General features: G+C 45.7%; 1 protein-coding gene across 3 annotated transcripts in view; it reads left to right on the forward strand.

Annotated features, from left to right (window-relative positions):
• The window catches only part of LOC118091861 (mitogen-activated protein kinase kinase kinase 3), a 112,811-nt gene that overhangs the window by 43,877 nt on the left and 47,378 nt on the right, over nt 1-21,556 (forward strand). For all 3 annotated transcript variants that reach the window (XM_060280931.1, XM_060280929.1, XM_060280930.1), the window contains exons 2-3: nt 8,982-9,064; nt 21,047-21,156. In XM_060280931.1, the coding sequence (XP_060136914.1) occupies nt 9,055-9,064; nt 21,047-21,156 (120 nt within the window). In that variant the 5' untranslated portion in view covers nt 8,982-9,054. The remainder of the gene's footprint in view (nt 1-8,981; nt 9,065-21,046; nt 21,157-21,556) is intronic.

Below are 21,556 nucleotides of genomic sequence, written 5' to 3' on the forward strand. Positions count from 1 at the left end.
TATATATGAAGTTGCGAGCAAAGGACTTCTAAATATTCTTTTGAAATTCCAGCCGCCTTCATCCTGGAAACCCCTCGCGACTCAGGCATGCTCATTCCATAGATGGTAGTGAAATTAATGAGATGAGTCAGACCTGGAAGCCAAGCACGCACATTCCATCGCTTGACAACCTCTGCATAAAAATCCCGTAAGGGTCTGAAAGTGTGTAGCTGAAAAGCACAGAACAGCCTCGCAACTGCAGGATTATTGCCTACTTCCTCATTATGATTGTGCTGAATGATAGGGCATTCTGAAAGTTTACTGCAGGGCGGAATCATTACGCATAATCCCAGGGTCTCCCAAACTTGGACCTCCAGCTGTTTTTGGACTACAGTTTCCATCATCCCTGACCACTGGTTCTTTCTGCTAGCTAGGGATGGTGGGGGCTGTAGTCCCCAGACAGCTGGAGACCCAAGTTTGGGAAGTCCTGATCTAGACCAAAGATTCCAGAAAGCGTTATTAGGGACTGAAGTGTACCTTACAGATTGGGAACGTAAGAGCTTGCTGGATCAGGCCAGTGGCCCACCTAGTCCAGCATCCTGTTCTCACAATGGCCAACCAGCTAACTGGATTCGAGCACAATACAGTGGTGCCTTGGTTCTCAAACTCCGAAAACCCAGAAGTAAGTGTTCCGGTTTTCAAACGTTTTTCGGAAGCCAAACATCTGATGCCGCTGTCGGCTATTGTTTCCGGGGCACCTGGACCAATCAGAAGCTGTGCCTTGGTTTTTGAACATTTCGGAAGTCAAATGGACTTCCAGAATGGAATAAGTTTGGCGCTTTTGTTTTTGCTATTTATTTTGCGTTTTTGTTTTTGAGGCTTTTTCTATTACTGTAATTTGTTTTTGTGACTCTGTGGAACCCAGTCCAGCTACTGATTGATTGATTGTGTGACTGCAGAAATGGATAAAAGCCCCCCATCCAAACAATGACTATCATCAGTGCAGTTAAGAAAATAATAATAATTGTAATTTTTATCATCTACAATATGTACTGTCTTATTTATTTTATAGTATAGTACATTGGTTGCTTTCATTTTATGGATCAGTGGTCTCGATTGATAGTAAAATCCATGTTAAATTGCTGTTTAGAGGTTGTTTTTAAAAGTCTAGGAGGGATTAATTCATTTTGCATTACTTTCTATGGGAAAGCGTGCCTTGGTTTTGGAATGCTTTGGTTTTGGAACGGACTTCCGGAATGGATTAAGTTTGAGAACCAAGGGACCACTGTAACACTTGAAGGAGAACTACCTGAAAATGATTTACAGATGGTATCGAGCTCCAAGTAGACTTGCTAAGATGTATAAGACTGAATCATATAAGTGTCGGAGATGTAATGAGACTGAGGGTACGTTCTATCATATGTGGTGGACCTGTAAAAGGGTAAAATTATTATGGAATAATTCATAATGAATTGAAAAAAAATGTTTTAAAGTACCTTTCCAAAAAAAGCCAGAGTCCTTTTTGTTGGGGATAACCCAGATGGAAATTCCCAGGTTTCGGAAAAGTTTATTGAATATATGGAGGGAAACTGTGTTTATTTGAAAACACGGGTAGCAATAAGATAAATTCAACAGTGTAAATACGTTTTGATGGATGTAATCATGGAATATTGAATGGTTTAGTTTATATAAAATATGCAGGGATTTATGTTATGCACAATGAACCATGGAAAGAGAAGAAGGGAAGTCATTGATATTTTAAGGTTGTTCAAATGAATATTCTAAAATGTAAAACAGAAAGTTTAATAAACCAGCCACATATGGATAAGCATATTCTGTTGGGTTGCAGGATCAAGGATTGATAGTTCAACCGGGATTTTGAGTAATAATTACAGTTATCACTTCCTTGCTTATTAATAATTTGCTCACTACCGCAGCGTGAGCTAACTGCAACTCAGGTGCAGTGGTGCCTCGCAAGACGAATTTAATTCGTTCCGCGAGTCAATTCGTTTTGTAAAAAATTCGTCTTGCGAATCATAGTTTCCCATAGGAATGCATTGAAATTTCTTTTTTTTGCCTATAGAAACACATTAATTAAATTTCAATGCATTCCTATGGGAAACCGTGATTCGCAAGATGAATTTTTCGCAAAACGAATTTGTCTTGCGAGTCACCATCAGATCGCAAGACGCATTCGTCTTGCGAAAAATTAATCTTGCAGGGCATTTGTCTTGCGAGGTACCACTGTATATCAAGCTTTTGCTGGAGCTTCTTCCGCTGGCTCTTTAATTCACTCCCTGCCATAGTGTGAGCTGATTGCAACTTGAGTATAACGAGCTTTTGTTGTATCTTGTCCAGCTGCGAGGATATCCCATCTATACTTTTAAAAATACAGTGTAGGGGTCCTAATTATTTAAAATTATTCTTCAAGGTAGGTCCTCCCTCTGTATCATTGTCTATATCGTTGTCTTTAGCATTTATCGTCATTGGCGAGGTCACCTCCTCTGCTTCTAATGCGGCTGCAAAACCAGCCAATGGGCTAAAACGATTGTGGGTCTCCACCGTGTATCTGACGTCCTCCTGAAAACGACCACAATTAAGAAGGTGCAAGTCAGTCTTTGATTGTTTGGGCCTCAGGGAAGGTATTGCCTCATCCGACTCTCTTGGCCGTTTGCCATAGCCCATAGCCGGAGTTTAACAAAAAAATTTAAAGTACACAATACTTAAAAACAAACAAACTTAAAAACCAATTTAAAAACCAATTAAAACTTACTGTACCTTGTGGGAGGCACGGTAGTAGAAAATAAATAGATAAAAGTTAAGGCTGCTTATCTTATGTTAGTGCTGGGAGAGTTCAGTGTTTCCTCTGCCATCCGCCATTTTTCCAGAGAGAGAGAGAAAAACACTATCTCTTCCTGTGGCTTTCAGGGGCTGCCATTCAGAAGCATGACTACCTTTGACCAAGCTGCCATCTTGAATACACCCACATGGGTCCTGCCTCTCTCTGCCAATGGATGGATCATGATAAACATCCTGGGGGAGGTGGCCCCTGAAGGAGAGAGATTTTTTTGGGGGGGGAATCTCCACCCATGCATAGTTTTTTTAGACCTCTGGCATGCTTAATTGCCCCTTTCCAAAATGAATTAGCCCAGGCTTTCCTTAAGTGGTTCCCTCCAGGTATTCTTGGACTTCAGTCAGTGTGAGAGCCAGTGTGGTGTAGTGGTTAAGAGCGGTAGACTCGTAATCTGGGGAACCGGGTTCGTGTCTCCGCTCCTCCACAGGCAGCTGCTGGGTGACCTTGGGCTAGTCACACTTATTTGAAGTCTCTCAGCCCCACCCACCTCACAGAGTGTCTGTTGTGGGGGAGGAAGGGAAAGGAGATTGTTAGCCGCTTTGAGACTCCTTCGGGTAGTGATAAAGCGGGATATCAATCCAAACTCCTCCTCCTCCTCCTCCTCCTCCTCCTCCTCTTCTTCTTCTTCTTCTTCTTCTTCTTCTTCTTCTTCTTCTTCTTCTTCTTCTTCTTCTTCTTCTTCTTCTTCTTTCCCCCATCAGCCCCAACCAGCCTGGCCAGTGGTTAGGGATGATAGGAGTTATAGTCCAGGCATCCCCAAACTGCGGCCCTCCAGATGTTTTGGTCTACAACTCCCATGATCCCTAGCTAACAGGACCAGTGGTCAGGGATGATGGGAATTGTAGTCCAAAACATCTGGAGGGCTGAAGTTTGGGGATGCCTGTTGTAGTCCAACAACACATGGAGTTCACTAGCTTGTGGGAGGCTATATAGGAATGGTCCCCTGGGTTGCTGTTTCTTTGTTTTTTAAAATTAATATTCCGCTGTTCTAGGTCTTAAAGAAACTTACAACAATAAAAATGCACAATGGACAACATTGGAAAGGTCAACTGCAAACATTTAAAACCTTAGAGATTTAAAATCTCAGGTTCAACCAAAGTACATCAGGCAAATTTAAAACCCCAGAGAAGCCTTCATGATGTGAAGGCTCCCTGAAATAAAATGGTTTTAACTGAAATTTCGCAGGGATGGTGCCTGTCTAACTTCTAGCTTGAGGGAGTTCCACAGAGTTGAGTCCATAACACTGAGACCACGACTTTATGTGGACATGACTGGTGCTTTTGGGTTATTGGGACCCCCCCCCCCAAGATCTGATATGCTCCACAACACCTCTACAAGAAAGTGTTGTCTATTCTCAGACAGGGGCGGAGGAAGGCACCGGGGGCGTGCACCTGGGGGCAGGGCATCGCCACGCAGCACGCATGCCCGGACATGGGCAGAAGCGATTTTCGGCGCCCCGGACATGGGCAGCGCAGCACCGAAAATTGCTTCTGTGCATGCCCGGAAGCTGAAAATCGCTTCTGCGCATGTCTGGGCATGCGCAGAAGTGATATCCGGTGCCACGCTGCCCATGTCCAGGACGCCGAAAACCGCTTCTGCAGATGTCCGGGCATGCGCAGAAACGATTTTCGGCACTACTTGGCGAGTCCCCCTGCCACGCTGCGCCGGTTTAGCGCGGTGCGGGGACTTGCCGAGCGGGCGCCTCGGTGACCGGTCAGCTCGTGAGCTGGATGCCGCCCATGGGCCGGAGGTTGCTGACATATGGCCAAGCAAGTGAGTGAGCAGCCAGCCGCTGAGTGGGGGCGCGCCAAGTGTCACCCTCCTGAGTGGAACCCGGGGCGCCACGCCCCCTACACCCCCTGTTCTCGGATAGTTGTTGGAGGCATAGTGATGAAAAGGCCTCATTGAGTCATCTGAGGCAGGCCTGCTCAATGATATATTCTTTTGGTGTGAAGTTGTCTGTATCAATTTTGTACCGGCAAAAACTTTGGTATTTGTAGATGTTAATGTACTTTTAAACTATGTTTTTACAGTATGGGGATTAACAGACAACAAAAAGAGGGTGTTGTGAGCACTTCGGGCTAGCAAGACACTTATAGCGGGAGGATACATGCCCACCATCCATTAAGTAATTTTCAGTTTTTAATTTTAAGCTGTCTTTAGGTGCCCAGCTGCAAGTTTCATTGTTCAGCTGCAAATAAACTGTAATGATGATGATTGCTCAGTTTTTCAAACCCTACACAATCTGTTTCTTCAGCGCATAGGCTTGCATTTGAAACCGTTTCTCATTATTTGGTTATTGCTTTTGCCAGTGCTATCCTGCTGCTGGCCCCAAGTTCGCTAGAAAAAAACCCCTCTGACAATAATATTTTTGAACAGTACCACAGTACATTTTAAAACAACAACACACACAACCTCCTGTGCATTAGCTGGCAGGCCTCCCGGAAACTTGCTGAAAGTTAGTGTGGTGGAATCTTTTTAAAGAAAAGTTTTCTTTTTCCTTTTCCGTTTGACTCTCTATTTTGCTTGTTAAATTCTCCAGGCTCGGCCTATTGCTTCGACACCACTTCAGAACCAAAGGAAAGCCCCTTTTTGTTAGCAAATTAAATGAAATCCGGATGATTTTCCAGCTTGCACTGACCTGCATTTGTAGCCGCTTAAAAAAACCGACCGGCAGATTGAAATGAATTGGCACTTTTTGTAATTTTTACTTTGTGCCAGTTTACAAAAGAGCTTCAGTTATAGATAAACAGCCGGTGACTTCTCTTAAGACATGCATGTTTGCACCCGTGCTTGGGAATATTGGCGTGAGTCAGCCAGTGCCTTGTTCTCATTAAGCCATGGTTAAGTGTGAATGAACAAGCACACCGGCACACAGTTAGAATATTGCAACCGCTTTGCTCCTCCCGTTCCTGCTGTCACTGCACTATCAGAAGCTAAGCTATGGTTTGGCTTAGTGTTACCTGCAAAACCAGGCTCATCGTTTGTCTCCTGCAAACAAACCATGAGTGGTGAACCAAGAACAAACCTTGGTTACAGTTAATAGTTTGTTCAGAGTGAAACAGGCCAAACCATGGCTTAGCTCCTGGTGGCAGGAGCAGGAGAAACAGGGAAGGGAAGCGGCCATGGTTTTCTAATTGTACCACCGTACTTAGCTTGGCTTAGCATTATGCGACAACCAGGCCAGTGCAGTGGTACCTCTGTTTAAGTACACAATTGGTTCCAGAAGTCTGTACTTAACCTGAAGCGAACTTTCCCATTGAAAGTAATGGAAAGTGGATTAATCTATTCCAGATGGGTCCGCGGAGTACCCTATCTGAAGCGTACTTAACCCGAAGTATGAGTGTAATTGGTTCTAGAAGTCTGTACTTAACCTGAAGCGTACTTAACCTGAAGCAAACTTTCCCATTGAAAGTAATGGAAAGTGGATTAATCCGTTCTAGACGGGTCCGCGGAGTACTTAAACTGAAAATACTCAAGCCGAAGCGTATTTAATCCGAGGTATGACTGTATGTGGACGCACGGACAGAAAATCCTGTCTAGAAGAAGTGCTTCTTTGACAGCGGAAGTAGCAAGTGTACAAAACAGGCCACTTGCCTCTAATAATAATAATAATAATAATAATAATAATAATAATAATAATAATAATAATAATAATATATTATTTATACCCCGCCCATCTGGCTGGGTTTCCCCAGCCACTCTGGGCGGCTTCCAACAGAATTATTAAAGTACACTAATTTCTTAAAGATTAAAAGCTTCCCTAAACAGGGCTGCCTCTGAAAGTCTGGTAGTTGTTTTTCTTTTTGACATCTGATGGGAAGGCGTTCCACAGGGCGGGTGCCACTACTGAGAAGGCCCTCTGCCTGGTTCCCTGTAACTTGGCTTCTCGCAGCGAGGGAACCGCCAGAAGGCCCTCGGCACTGGACCTCAGTGCCCGGGTAGAGCGATGGAGGTGGAGACGCTCCTTCAGGTATACTGGACCGAGGCCATTTAGGGCTTTAAAGGTCAGCACCAACACTTTGAATTGTGCTCGGAAACGTACTGGGAGCCAATGCAGGTCTTTCAAGACCGGTGTTATGTGGTCTCGGCGGCTGCTCTTAAGTTTGGTGTACGGAGAAGATTGCATGCCGCAATATATTGTGCATGCCAATGCTGGATTCTCAGGCAGGGTCAGAGTGAAACTAGATATTGCAGTGTGGAGAGGGAACTAAGATATTGCAGCCAAGGGGGCTGAGCAGAGTCTGTTGTGACCCAGATTCAGGGTGAGCCGATGAGTTGCCTGAAGAACAGGGGTTTCCCCAGCCACATCACAGCCCAGTGTCCAGTTCTCCTGCTCAGGAAGGCTCAGCGCAGCAGCTTGGAGCTACAAGCGAGCTGTTGCTTCAGCTGTGAAGCCGCTCGGACTGAAACTGCTTCACTGGAAGCTCCACCCCGTCCTGGCAAGAGACGGGCATGCGCTTGCCGGTGCTCCCTCTCTCCTCCTGAGTAGCCTCACATTGCCGCCTGTGCCTGACTTGCCCTGGTGGCGATGGGAAAGAAGTTCCAAGAGCAGATCTTATATACTAATAGCAAACTGATTTGTCAGGTGGATCCTTACATAGCTAAAACAGCACCACTCACATGCAAGAAATTGGCGTCAATAGGCGTGGGGAAACCCCAAGGTTTTCAGAAGTCGGATAAAAATTAATTGGAGCGAAAGGGACGCAAGGAGGACTGAAAATGCTCAGTCTGAGGATCTGGAGAGGGGAGGAAAACGCAGGGAGGCAGAACAGAATGGAGTGTTCTAGAAGTAGGCAAAGCTGGTTGTTTGGGACCCTGAACAGAAGCGCTCCACCCTGCAACATTTTGTTGCAGTCCCCATTTGTATCTTTCGCATAGATGCACAGTTTGAATCTCCTGTAGATTGTTTCCAAATTCCATTTCCGCCAGCGTTTTGGGTCCCCCCCCATGTGGTGTTATCAGGGACCAGACTGAAACTTAGAAGTCTTTGTCTCCAGTCTCGATGAATTCTGTCACCCTTTCGGTCAGGGGGTTGTTTTGAAGCCTTCCCGTATACCTCATCCTGCCTCTTGCTTAAAGTTACAGAATGTGCGGCGGCAGAGCTGAGTTTCGGTTCCCAAACAGAGCCATGTGGTTTCTCAGAGAGGAAGTAGCAGCAAGCGAAAGGAACAACATGTTTAGCTTCAGATGTCCATTTCAGATTATTGGCTTGATGCATCTATCTCTTCTTCCTGCCCAAATATCTCAAAATAGGTTTGAATAAATATCCTTGTTACTTGCTTTAGAGTCTGAAGATGTCTCGGGTGTTTACAACATTATTTTTAGATTGCACCTTTAAGTGATTTATGTGGTTGTCATGCCTATTTGTGAACAGTTTACAGTTTTTATTATGAGGTCTAAGAAGAAAATGCAGAGAGGGAGGGTTCAGGGTGAGTTTACTAGTGTACATATCTTACTGTGGTTGGTTATCTGCAAGTCGATACCTGGGAGTTTTATGTTAAAGGAGCTTCCTTTCTAGAAATTTGCGGGTGTTTTGTTGGTGTTGCAATGTTTGTGTTCTGCCACTAGGTGCCGCTAAAGTGTTGGTTGCTTTAGCATTTGCCTCAGCGCACAGGAGCAGCACTTGTCTGGCACCTAGTGAAATTAGGGTTGCCGTATTGTGAAGAGCAAAAAGAGGACACATTTGCCGACTTCTGCTTCTAACTATGGATCGCTATGGCGACTCTCATTTTACCTACCCATGGAAAAGAGGACGTGTCCTGGAAAAGGAGGACGTATGACAACCATAGAAATAGTTCAACTGATTGCTGAAAACAACTGCTCCTTCATTGATTTAGGGCAGGACGCACTACCGTGGCCTCAATTCAGACAGGAAACTATTACAACGGTTCGGCATGATGTTTGAACTGACAAACCATGGTTTGTGCCTGTCCAGCAATTGAGAATGGGAAACTATGGTTTATAGTGACTGTGCGTTAACCCTGGTTTGGTGCGGTATCTGAATTAATGAACCGTAGTCGTGACATATGTTGTTCTGCTTCCAAAGAGATGCTTTTTTTGGCACAGGCAATGCAACCACATTTGACTCTGCTATGTCCGTCTACAAAGGTTCGTTATCTAATAATCTTCATTCTTATTGTCGCAGGGGCAGCCCTTGGACCTGAAGGCCTGTACGGCACAAGTGCCCTCGACTCGTGGGATACAGACCTGATGAAGATATGACCATGGGTAAGGCTCCCTTATTTTCCCCAACCTTGGCTTCCTGCTGGTGGCTGAGCACAATGGGGGACGTTTTAAGTTCTTGCCAACACTTCTGTGTGGTACATGGGCCATCAATCGAGCGAGAGAACCAACAGGCAGAGTTTGCATTTGCTGCTGGATGCCCATGACTTTAATAGCAATACAGTGGCACTTCGCTAGACGAATGCCTCGCGCAAAGAAAAACTCGCAAGACGAAAGCGTGTTGCGAGTTTTTTGGAGACTCGCAAGACGAAGTTTCCTATGGCCGTGCTTCGCAAGAGGAAGCAGGGCAGGCGCACGAATGGAAGAGCGGCCGTCTGATTGGGTGTGCGAATGGCTGCTGGGGAAGGAGGGAGGGAGCATGGCTGCGTGGAGGCGCCAAGCAGAAGTCGCGGGGCTTCCGGAGCGGCCGTCTGGTTGGGTGCGCGAACGGCTGCTGGGGAAGGAGGGAGGGAGCCTCTCCCTGGCCCTCCTCCTGCTTCCCCCTCCCCAGAGCCTTAAAAACTTCCGGCCGTGGCGAGTGAGTCAGCGCCGGTTTTTTTGCCCATAGGAACGCATTAATTAAATTTCAATGCATTCCTATGGGAAACCGCGCTTCACAAGACGAAATTTTTGCAATACAAACTGACTGAACGAATTGATTTCGTCTCGCGAGGTACCACTATAGATGTCAGCCCCAGATTGTGACACCTTAAAAGATAGTGGGTTCCATCAGGCAACAACCTTAGGACCTGCAGAGAACCCCCTGCCCTTTTTTATTTTTTATTTTTGAGGGGTTGCTTGCTTTTTTGTGCTACGGGGTGTGTGGCATGCTACCTGCTTTTTTGTCCATGCTTTATCCCTTTTGTGCATTTGCATGTGCTGGTAGAATCATAGAATGGTAGAGTTAGAACCACCGCAAAGGTCATCTAGTCCAGCCCCTTTTGCCCAGTGCAGGGCTTGAACCTATGACCCTGAGATTAAAAGGCTCATGCTCTACCGACTGAACTGTTGATGGTTTGCCTGTTTGCGGGGAGTGGAGTTGTGAACTTGGCCATCTTTCGTTCTAGGAAATTGGTGTTTTATTTAACAGGATTTAGATACCGTGTCATTAAAAAACCCACCCTTCTCAGTAGCATTATGCTATGATAAGTAGCCATTATCAGTTTCAAACGTCCGCTTCTATAGATGAGTTCCTTCAGAGTCTGTGCTGGTGTCACCATTTCTGTGTTGGATGTCTGTCAAATTCATGAAAACACTTTCTGTGTCTTACCTGGTTGTTGTTTTGAAGCTGAACATGGGCAGCATTGCAAGCCTCAGTTGCCAGCATTCCTCCTACGTGTAACTGACAATTAAAAGGGGCAGGAACCCTGGGCGTTCGTTCACCATGTATAGGAGCAAATCAGCAAAGATCTAAATCCTAAATATTAATTAAAGTTGAATTAATTTTACATTAATTGAAGAATTGATGCTTTTGAATTATGGTGCTGGAGGAGACTCTTGAGAGTCCCATGGACTGCAAGAAGATCAAACCTACCAGTTCTTAAGGAAATCAGCCCTGAGTGTTCACTGGAAGGACAGATCCTGAAGCTGAGGCTCCAATACTTTGGCCACCTCATGATTGGGATTGGGATGATTGGCGGGCGGCTGGCTCTCAGTTGTGGGTCCGCTTGTTCACAAAGGCCCACCACCAAATGCAGAAGTTAGTCGGTGGGCTGGATCCCTGGAGCTGCCGAGATTCCTCCTCTCCCAAACGAAGGAGGAAGGTGGAACGGGGTGTGTTTGCGGGGGGATCAACCTTGTGCAATTCGGCTCCGAGGGCGATTCACACGCCATACCGAAGGCACAAAGTGTTGACGCAGCTGCTTTCTTGCTGCTCCCTGCCCCCCCCCCCCGCCCCGCGTGCGAGAAACCAGAAACTTCAGCCAGGAGCGAGTAGGACGTAAGGAACGCGGCCCACTCCAGCCTTCCCTCAGGCCTGCTCTGTTTGGGACCGTGGGGCTGTTGCCGTGGCGACGGATTGCAAACCCCTCTGGTTATGGTTTTATTGCAGCGATAAGTGATAGGGGAACCTAGGCTGGGGAACAGGGGAGGGAAATCCCTGTTTTAGAACTCAAATATCCTTTTAGCCGCTTGTAAGGTCCAGGAAAAACAGCTGCCCAAGTATTTCATTACGAGAGAGAGAGAGAGAGAGAGAGAGAGAGAGAGAGAGAGAGAGAGAGAGAGAGAGAAGGGATTTCTGGGTTGGTTGGTTTTTTTATCTGCACAGTGTGTGGGCCCAGTAACGATATTCTTCCTTTTAAAGGCCCACTTGTGCTGTTTTCCACCATTAAAGTTATCGTTATTTCTAGTGACATGTGTTTGCCATTGTGATGGGCAGGGGCAGCAGATGGCAACCCTGGCCTATGCTGTAGTGCAAGGCTGGGGAATCTCAGGCCCGCAAGCAGAATGTGGCCCTCCGAGCCTCTCTGCTTGGCCCTCCGTGTGTTCATGCACCTGCTCAAGAAAAAGATGTCTCTCCACCTGTAAAAATCCCAAAATAGCGCCTCTCAGCTCCCCGGAGGAATGTGTAAAATGTATACCACATGCCAGGTAAAGGTAAAGGGACAACTGACAGTTAAGTCCAGTCGTGAACGACTCTGGGGTTGCAGTGCTCATCTCGTTTTACAGGCCGAGGGAGCCGGCGTTTGTCCGCAGAAAGCTTCTGGGTCATGTGGCCAGCATGACTAAGTCGCTTCTGGCAAACCCGAGCAGCGCACGGAAACGCCGTTTACCTTCCCGCCAGAGTGGTACCTATTTATCTACTTGCACTGCATACTTTTGAACTGCTAGGTTGGCAGGAGCAGGGACCGAGCAACGGGAGCTCACCCCATCGCGGGGATTCGAACCGCCGACCTTCCGATCAGCAAGTCCAAGCTGCTCAGTGGTTTAAACCACAGCGTCACCCATGTCCCACCCTACCACACGCTAGGCCAATGCTAAACATTTAAAGCACCCCCCCTCCAGAGAAACCTAGGAACTGTAGTTTGTTAAGGGTACTGGGAATTGTAACCCCCGTGAGGGGAAAACTACACTTTCCACAATTTTTTGCAGGCAAGGGGGAATGTGAACATATGGTGTATATGTCCTTTGTTGTGTCGAACACTACCACACATCTGCACAGAGAAGGGATTCAGCTACACAGCTGCAAATAAAACATTTAAAATGTTTTGTGGTGTGCAGTATACAAATGTGACACTAGATGGCCACAGTGAGCTATGCAAAATTCAATGTATTTTTCCAAACTTAAAAAAAAGGATTTTCACAGCGGTTTTTTTTTAAATATGTGCATAGATTCCACCAAGGAAGCTGAGACTCGAAGCCAGCTGGCTGCCTGTTTGCTGTTGCAGTAAAAAGTGAAGGCAGCATTTGTACAAACAGGGCGTCTTAGCAGTCATTGTTTGCTCTTAGCAACCACAAAGGGCCAAGACTATGACGACTGCAGTTTCTTATCTTAATCCTGGGCTTTTTTTTTAAAATAAATATTTTATTGATTTTCCACAAAAGGATTAACAAATTTTTTTAAAACAATATAAAAGAAAAAGGAGAAAAACAAAGATACAGGATACAAAAATACAAAAGAAAAATAAAAAATAAAGCATTACATCTTATCTTCCTCACAGTGTAAGTTGGGACCTCCTCGGGTTCCCGTCCCTGTGGTTCTTATATACATTTCTAAGTAGCAAATTCTACATCCAACTAATCACCTTTTAAAATACATCTCTTTTTTTTCCCTTCTAAATAACCTCTTCAAATATTCCACAGTTTTATTTACCACTTAATTTCTAATCTAAAATATTACTTTAGCATACTTTTTAAAGTACAATTTAAAATCTTTCCACTCTTCTTCCATCGCTTGTTCTCCCTGGTTGCGGATTCGTCCGGTCATCTCAGCCAGTTCCATGAATTCCATCATCTTCATCTGCCATTCGTCAATTGTTGGTAATGTTTGCTGCTTCCAGTATTTAGCAACCTGGGCTTTAATCCGTGACCGCAGAATGCCCCTCTACCTCTCCTTGCTGAGGCTTTTGTTTGGTGATCACTTGGTGCCCTCTGGACTGCAGGGGTCTCCCATCCTCACATAAGCCACGTTTGAACCGAAGTTAGACCACCAAAATCACAGGTGGTCCTGTTGTGTGCAACTTTTAAAATAGATAGGGGACCACAACTTCCTGGTGGTCTTTTCGGATCGATATTCTGAAAATACAGTATTCTGTACCGAGTCTGCAAACCCTTTCCTCCTTTCGCCCTGACCATCTGCCCCCTAAATCTTTCGAAACGGGGAGTTTCTGTTTCTTCCCCCATTGTTGATGGAAGCAGATCCTTGGAACCCACGGCAAATTTTCTCCCAACTAATAGCCTGCTAGCAAAGCCAACAATAACAGGCCTGTCTAGACCTTCCAAATGTTGCTAAGTTGTTCCTTCGTCTCTCCCATATTCCCCCGCATTTGACAGCTAAGCTGTTTGGGTGGTCTGATGCTGACCCTGTTTTCTCGCGGCTGTTTTCTCATCCGGCTCTCAAACGGCGAAGGCGAACTAGGAACTCAGATTCTCCTCTTAGCGATTCCCCCCCCCCCACACAGAGACACACGTATGCACAGGGAGGAGTGGAGCCTGGGAGATCTAGACAGGATCTGAGCCTACCAGAGCTGTCACAACTAGGTTGGGGTGGGGGGAGGCGCTGGTATTCTGCCAGGCGGCTGAATCAGCGGCAGATTTGTGGCAAAGGTTTGAGAGCTTGCGGTTTGGAATCTCAGGCCGGGCGGGAAAGCCCCACGTCGAAGCGATAAGAAGGCAATCTCGGATCATAATTTCAAGCTGAAATCGGCTCAGTTTAGTTTACAAATGTTATGTGAATGAAAGGAGGGTGGTGGAGGAAGGCTATTCTTTTAAACCCCAGCTCCTCACAGTGCAGGTTCCGGGGGCCAGCTTTACCAGTTGGCCATCCGCCTCCTTAATGCTGCTAGGGCTGATGGGAGTTGTAGTTTAGCGACATCTGGACGGACAGAGGTTTCCCAGCCCTGCACTGGACGGACAGAGGTTTCCCCCCCATTAAGCTCAATAATTAAGCAGAGACATCACCTTGCCGACAAAGGTCTGTATAGTTAAAGCTATGGTTTTCCCAGTAGTGATGTATGGAAGTGAGAGCTGGACCATAAAGAAGGCTGATTGCCGAAGAATGGATGCTTTTGAATTATATGGTGCTGGAGGAGACTCTTGAGAGTCCCATGGACTGCAAGAAGATCAAACCTATCCATTCTGGAGGAAATGAGCCCTGAGTGCTCACTGGAAGGACAGATCGTGAAGCTGAGGCTCCAATACTTTGGCCACCTCATGAGAAGACTCTCTGGAAAAGACCCTGATGTTGGGAAAGATTGAGGGCACTAGGAGAAGGGGACGACAGAGGACGAGATGGCTGGACAGTGTTCTCGAAGCTATGAACATGACTTTGACCAAACTGTGGGAGGCAGTTGAAGACAGGAGTGCCTGGCGTGCTATGGTCCATGGGGTCACGAAGAGTCGGACACGACTAAACGACTAAACAACAACAACAAATATTTATATCTCAGGAGACGTGTGCAGGGTTGCCCTGTAAGTAAACAATCCTGAGTCAGCCAATGAGGAAGACTTGGAAGCAGGGCTAATAGCACTTATTGTGCTGTTATTTACTGTTCCCCCTCTCTCACATTAAATATTATGCTAGCAACATGTTTGTGAGGTGGAAAAAGCATTTAGGGTGTGTGTGGGGTTCAAAATTGATGGTTCATGTTTGCGGTAACAGGACTACGTAGAACAGGCATCCCCAAACTGCGGCCCTCCAGATGTTTTGGCCTACAACTCCCATGATCACTAGCTAACAGGACCAGTGGTCAGGGATGATGGGAATTGTAGTCCAAAACATCTGGAGGGCCGAAGTCTGGGGATGCCTGACGTAGAATCATAGAATTGTAGTTGGAAGGGACCCCGAGGGTCATCTAATCCAACCCCCAGTGATGCAGGAATCTCAACTAAAGCACCCACGGCAGATGGCCATCCAACCTCTGCTTTAAAAACTCCACCACCTCCCGAGGGAGTCCGTTCCACTGTCAAGACAGTGCATGTTTTCTTAAACTCCGCTTTTTGCAAATCCTCTCATTTCCTCTTGCAAGGCCGAGAGGCGAAAGATAGCATTTGAAAGCTAGGCAATGGGAGAGAAAGCCAAACGGGTTCTCAAGAACTGCTTGAAAAGGGAAGTTGAGGTGATGTGAAAGTCAGCGAGGGGAAGGCGCCACTTAGCTGGGGGTGCCTGGCTGGGGTGGGGGGGGTGGGGGTGGGGAGTGAAGGTAGATGGACGAGTCCTATGGGTGAGGCAGGGGATGTGCTTGTTATTTTGCACTCATCTCAAAAATCCCACCCCCAGGGTGTTTTAGGGCAGAACGGTGCGTTTTGAGGGGGTTTCCCTTGAAATGTTAATGCAGAGCCATCAGGGAGTGGCAGGCAGGAGTAGGTGGCTAAGACTTCCCCCTGCCCTCGTATTCTCCCCTGCAACACATTTATTTATAGGACCACGTGTTCCCATGTCCTCGCATGCTAAACTGCCAGGGAGCATGTTTTAAGTGCTGGTTCTTAGAGAGCTGCCAAACATGCACCTGGGCCGCGCCGCTTCGCACTGCAAGCGGAGAGAGGGCTCACATCACCAAAACACTTCTCTGTGGAGAGATGCTTGTGTTGCCGCCCTCAGAGAAGAGAGAGAGCGAGCACTTGCCAATGGCAAGCAGGCTTCTGGGGACGTTGCCAGCCGTTCCCCACACATTTCCCGTCTTAACTCTTCAGCCATGAGAAGAAGGAATGTGCCATGTTTTCAAATGCACCGGATACTGATGTCCTCGGTGAGCAGAAGGCAGGCAGTCCTGTCAAGCCACTCACTGTGGCTTGAGTTATGTTGCCTTCTGGCTTTTGTCTGTGTTGCTGTCCTGAATTCCTTGTCACGGCTGTCAGTTTCAGCACCTGGCACACAGCTCCCTCACCTTCCCCTGCCCCAAACTTAGCGAGGGGTCTTGTGCCAGCTGCTGCCCCAGCAGCGGTGGTGGTGCCAGGGGTGGATAACAATGGGCACTTGCCAATAGTAATTGGATAGTCAAAGGAATTACCACACACCCAATAATAATCTCAGATCATGCCCCCTTAAGTATTGAGTTAGAACTAAGAATGAGTAAGGACAAGAGACCCTGGAGGGTGGATCCCAAGAGCCAGGATTCATCAATTTCTGCCCAGGATCCTTTGTAAACAGGACTGAATGAGCAGCAGCTTTGCAAGCCGGGATGCCAGCTCTTCTGATCTGCATTGCAGCTGTCTTCTCCAATGAATTCTGATTATTATTATTATTATTATTTTGGGAGGACTTGGAGGTTGAGCATCGCTCCACCGATGCTTTAACAAACAAGTTTTCTTATTGTTTAAGCCACACACATGGGACTGTCTGAAGGAGCATCCTGCCATCTATTTTTGTTTACAGAACTCAGGAGAAAGGGGTTTCCTGAAGTACAAATGTTTTTGGAGATCGAGCAGAGGGGGAAGTGGCTCTTCCGTACATCAGAGTGGTCTTCCCTTGTTAGTTCATCCTTCTGGACTGCTGCTGAGGTAGAAAAACACAGGGCTGTACATTTTCCAGTCACTGAAGGCAGATGTTGTCTTTAAGCCACCTGACCGACGGACAACAGTAGAGCCAGCAGGACAAGGCTTGGAGCAGGATTCGAATGGTTTTGGGTGCAATGGTGCCAGCTCAGTAGTAGAACACATAGCCCGCAGCTGCACACATAAAACCCCTGGATTTGGCAACCGGCATATTTGGTTAAAACCAAAATCGTGTAGAAGGGTGAGGAAAGATCTCCGCTGCCCATGAGAGGAGGCAAGGTAGCTCAGCGATCTGACCTGTTGGCCATCTGTCATCTGTCATGGATGCTTTAGATGCATTGAAGGGGGTTAGACTAAATGACCGTTGGAGGTCCCATCCAACTCCATGGTTCTATGCTTCTGTGTCCTGGTATTAAGGCTACTCTTGATGTCCTCACAAGCTCTTGTGCTTTCTAGGTTTTTATCACTATGGATATAGTGTGAGGGAGAGGGAGACAGAGCCATAAACCAAGAGCGTATTATGCGCAAGCAAATTGCTGCCACTTTGCTCCAACACATGCCTCCTGGCTCACGCTGGAGAGAAGCACTCATCTGCAATCATCATCTAAGGCTCTTCTTCCTGTGCCCCCTCCACAAGAGGTTCGGAGGGTGGCAATATGAGAACGGGGCCTTTTCTGTGGTGGCCCCCCATTTGTGGAATGCTCTCCCCAGGGAGCCTCGCCTGGCACCTTCATTATACACCCTTAGGTACCCGGTGAAAATGTTTCTCTGTAACCAGGCCTCGGGCTGATTAACCATTCCATGGCCTTTTAAATGTGTTTTTTGGGGGGTCGTGACTCGTTTGTTTTCGTTTTATTATGTACTTTCTGTTCTCATTTTGCATTTCTATGTTGTGAACCTGCCTGAGATCTACGGATGATGGGCAGTATACCAATTAAATCAATCAATCAACAAAGCACAAGCCCTGGCTAAGTGTTACGGCAGAACCAGGGACCGTGTTCTGTTTCGCTCATGGCAAACCTCAGTCTGTAGCCAAGGCTTGCTGACTTGTGGTTCCTTCGTAGCAAAACAAACTACGACCTGGTTTTCTCGTAATGCTAAGTCAGGTATCGTGACTCGTTTCTCCCCAGTGTGAGCAGGGACAAAGAAAAGAGCCCAATCCAGCTCGTTCACAGTAAAGCATTAACTAAGGGGCTGGTGCCAGATTTCAGGCGTCCTGCAGCACAGTTCTGCCCCCCCAAAACCCCAACCTGCACTTTTTCCCCTGCTGCCAAGACCACGTAGCTGCCAAGTCTCCCGTTTTTCGCGGGAAACCCCCGTATTTTAAACTGTTTCCCGCTGGCAGCCCAGATTGGGAAAAATCCCGTAAATTCCCCGGATTTCCTACTTGCCAGGGAGGCTCCATTTTGAGTGCTGGTGCCGCCCGATTTCTGGTGCCCAGACATGGGTCGCGGGGCACCGGAAGTCGCTTCTACGCATGTCCGGACATGCGTAGAAGCGACTTCCGGTGCCGCGCCGCTGCTGATCCCGCATTTTTCAGCGGGAGACTTGGCAGCTATGCAAGACCACCACATCGGTCACACCTTCCATTGTCCTCCTTGTGGCATTTTAGCAGAGGGGAGGTGCTCCTCCTCCTTTGAAATGGGATCCATGCACTGCTTTCATCCGCAGTGGCTGCCTGCCATCTTAATCTACCCAGAATGCAACCCACCAGTCCAGAGATTTGTGAAGACTTACTGGCTGCTGGGGCATTGCATTTGAGGCAATTTAAAATGGTGCACGGCCACTGCGCATAGGAGCCAAGTTTGGCTCCTGTTGAGAAGTGGCCCTGGGCGGCTTCCAACAGAAAAATGAAATAAAATAATCTATTAAACATTAAAAGCCTCCCTAAACTTCTAAAAATGTATTCTAAAAAACCTGGTAGTTGTTTTTCTCTTTGACATCTGGTGGGAGGGCGTTCCACAGGGCGGGTGCCACCACCGAGAAGGCCCTCTGCCTGGTTCCCTGCAACTTGGCTTCTCGCAACGGGGGAACTGCCAGAAGGCCCTCGGTGCTGGACCTCAGTGTCCGGGCAGAATGATGGGGGTGGAGACGCTCCTTCAGGTATACTGGCCAGGCACCCCTTCTAAGACATGGGGACTCTTGGGCATGGCCGAAAGCCTTCGACTGCTAGCATCCGGGCCTGGCTACTGCAACCTGTGAACTGGTTCAGTGTTTCCATGCATAAAGGAAACATTTAGATTTGCAGCTTTTTCTGCTGCTTCAGACTGGTGGTGATCTTTCTCTTGGGTGGGGAACCCCAGGAAAACATAATGACAGCTCCTTACCACTGACAATCACAGGACCACACTGCCCCATTCTGGTAACCAGGGTGGATAAAAATCAATGATTTTTTTTAAAAAAATCAAAATTTAAATCAGATTTAAATCGGATTTTTTAAAATAAAATGCTTTTTGAGGAAAATATATTACCATCCAAAGGTTATTCCATCATGAAATAAAGATTAGATTTTTAATTATGTAGAATAAGGTTGTATATGTTTAATTTTTTTGGTAAATAAATTCCATTAATCCATTCACAATGTCATGCTCTTCCAGAGGTTTTTGTAAGATTATTGGGCAGTTTCTCTGCCTGCAAGATATTATCACAGATGCTTGGTGTACTTTTGCAGTTCTCAAAACTGAATTTGACTAAGCAGAGATCACATGCCTCTTCTTCACAGCAAAAATGTTATAACATGAATAGAGTTGAGAAAAAGACCTTAATCCTATTGTTCTACAAACCTATGAATACAGAATCAACCCCTTCAGTGCTAAGTTTCAAAAAGTTCAGTGAATAGAATAGAAACAATATTTTTCTGATTGTTTGGAGTGGACAGTATTTAAGTTTTTCATGTGTAGGCTGGTCTGACAGTCTAAGTTTCTTAAAATATATATATTTTGTTTTTGTTTAGCCAAATTACTTAACAAACATGGATGATTGTTTAAGCAAATAACATATGCTGTAATGTTATTGTTTCAGTTGAATAAATCTATTTAAATTGTTATTATTAAGGTAATGATTATTTTTCTCCTTCCTAAGTACAACAGAAAAGTTGTCCAAATACAGTATGAATGATTAACCTATTAAACTGGGGATAAAAAAACTAATATGAAAAGTTGTTATTCTAAAAATCTTCATCTACCAGCATATTAAAGTTATACCAGCAAGAATTAGTCTTTATGTAGAAAACTATGATTTAAATCAAGCCTTACTGACTAGTGATTTAAATCGTGATTTAAATCAGTTTGATTTAAATCAAATCCACCCTGCTGGTAACTGAGGGAAGGGGATTACTCCTTCTATTCCATGCTAGTAGGAGCTCGTCTTCTCATTTTCTGAGAAACCTACAGGTATAGATTTCCTTTAAAAAAAAACTAGTAACAACTGGTTTTTATTGGTACTTATCAAAAGATATACAAAAGTTCATACCCAGTTCAAAGTATCTTTTTTATAATATGCCAGAATAAAAACTATAATCTAAAAAGGTACAGGGCTCAAAAAGAAGAAAAAGCGGAGCAGGGGGAGTAGGGAAAGAAAAAGAGAATGGAAAATACATATCAGCTAAATATAGTATTCACTCATTAACATCCAACTATTCTGTTTTCTATAAGACAATGTTTTTTCCAATCTTCAAATCCAAAAGTTACGAGTTCATTTTCTCTTACACACAAAAAGTCCATAAGAAGTTTCTAGTCTTTAATAAATGTCAATAATAGTTTTTCTCTAATTAAACCTGTTAAGTTTGCCATCTCAGATAAGTCCAATAGTTTTGTCAACCATTCCTCCATAGTAGGGGTGGGCTGTATCTTTCCATCTTTTTGCGTGTAAAACTTGCCGCTGTAATCATATCCTGGAATAACCTTCCACAGTCCTTTTCCAGTTGTTTATCTATGAGCCCTAAAAGAAAAAAAAGTTCTTGCTTCAATTGGATATTAACCTTTAAAATCTGCAGTATCAATGCATGTATTTGTACCCACACTGTGCCACACTGGCACTCACGACTGATTTTTTAAAAAAAATGTACTGAAGATTGCACTGTCTGAAAATACAAACAAATTTGCAACTATATAAATTGTGTGAAGTGTTCTCATTTAAACACACTTATCTGTGCCTACTTGCTTCCTCCTTTTCTCTCTGCTAAGAATAAAAGATTTTTGCCGTAGCTTGTCTTACACATGTGGGAATCTCGGATCACTCGTTCTTGAATTAACCTGTGTAACACAAGGCGCTTGGAGAGGTCCAGAAGGGTAAGGCCTTGTGTTTCACAAGACTAAATCTGTTTCCTTTCTTCTGCAGACGAAGAGGAGGCACTCAACTCTATTATGAAAGATCTCGCCGCCTTGGGCAAATGCGGGGGCCTCTTGGACACCAACCGGAACAAAAACCATGTCTATTCCAACAAACAGGTGAGTTGAGTTGCTGGGAACACCTTCCTACAGGGCTCAAAACGTTGCCCTTTCTCAAACACCGGGAGTCTGGTCCATTAGGATGAATGGGACACTTCCCCACCCACCTTAATCTGCCCTCAGCTAGCCATCGCCTGCCTGCCTTTCTGCTTGCAACAGGCGGTATTCAGTGATGTTTTACTCTAGAGTAGACCCATTGAAACTAATGAACTACCTGTAGGCTCCCTCCTTCATTTTAGTCTCCGTCTCACCTTGGTAAAACAGCATGGAGAAAGATCCCGGTGGTGAGACCAGAGTTAGTTGTTGTTTTTTGTAAAAAAAGAAGTAAGTTTATTGATTTGGTTTTCAGATTAAAATTTTACATTCACATGTCCAGCATACAACATAAAAACAAGATTCC

Source organism: Zootoca vivipara, chromosome 12, assembly GCF_963506605.1.
Source record: "Zootoca vivipara chromosome 12, rZooViv1.1, whole genome shotgun sequence".
Classification (NCBI taxonomy): domain Eukaryota; kingdom Metazoa; phylum Chordata; class Lepidosauria; order Squamata; family Lacertidae; genus Zootoca; species Zootoca vivipara.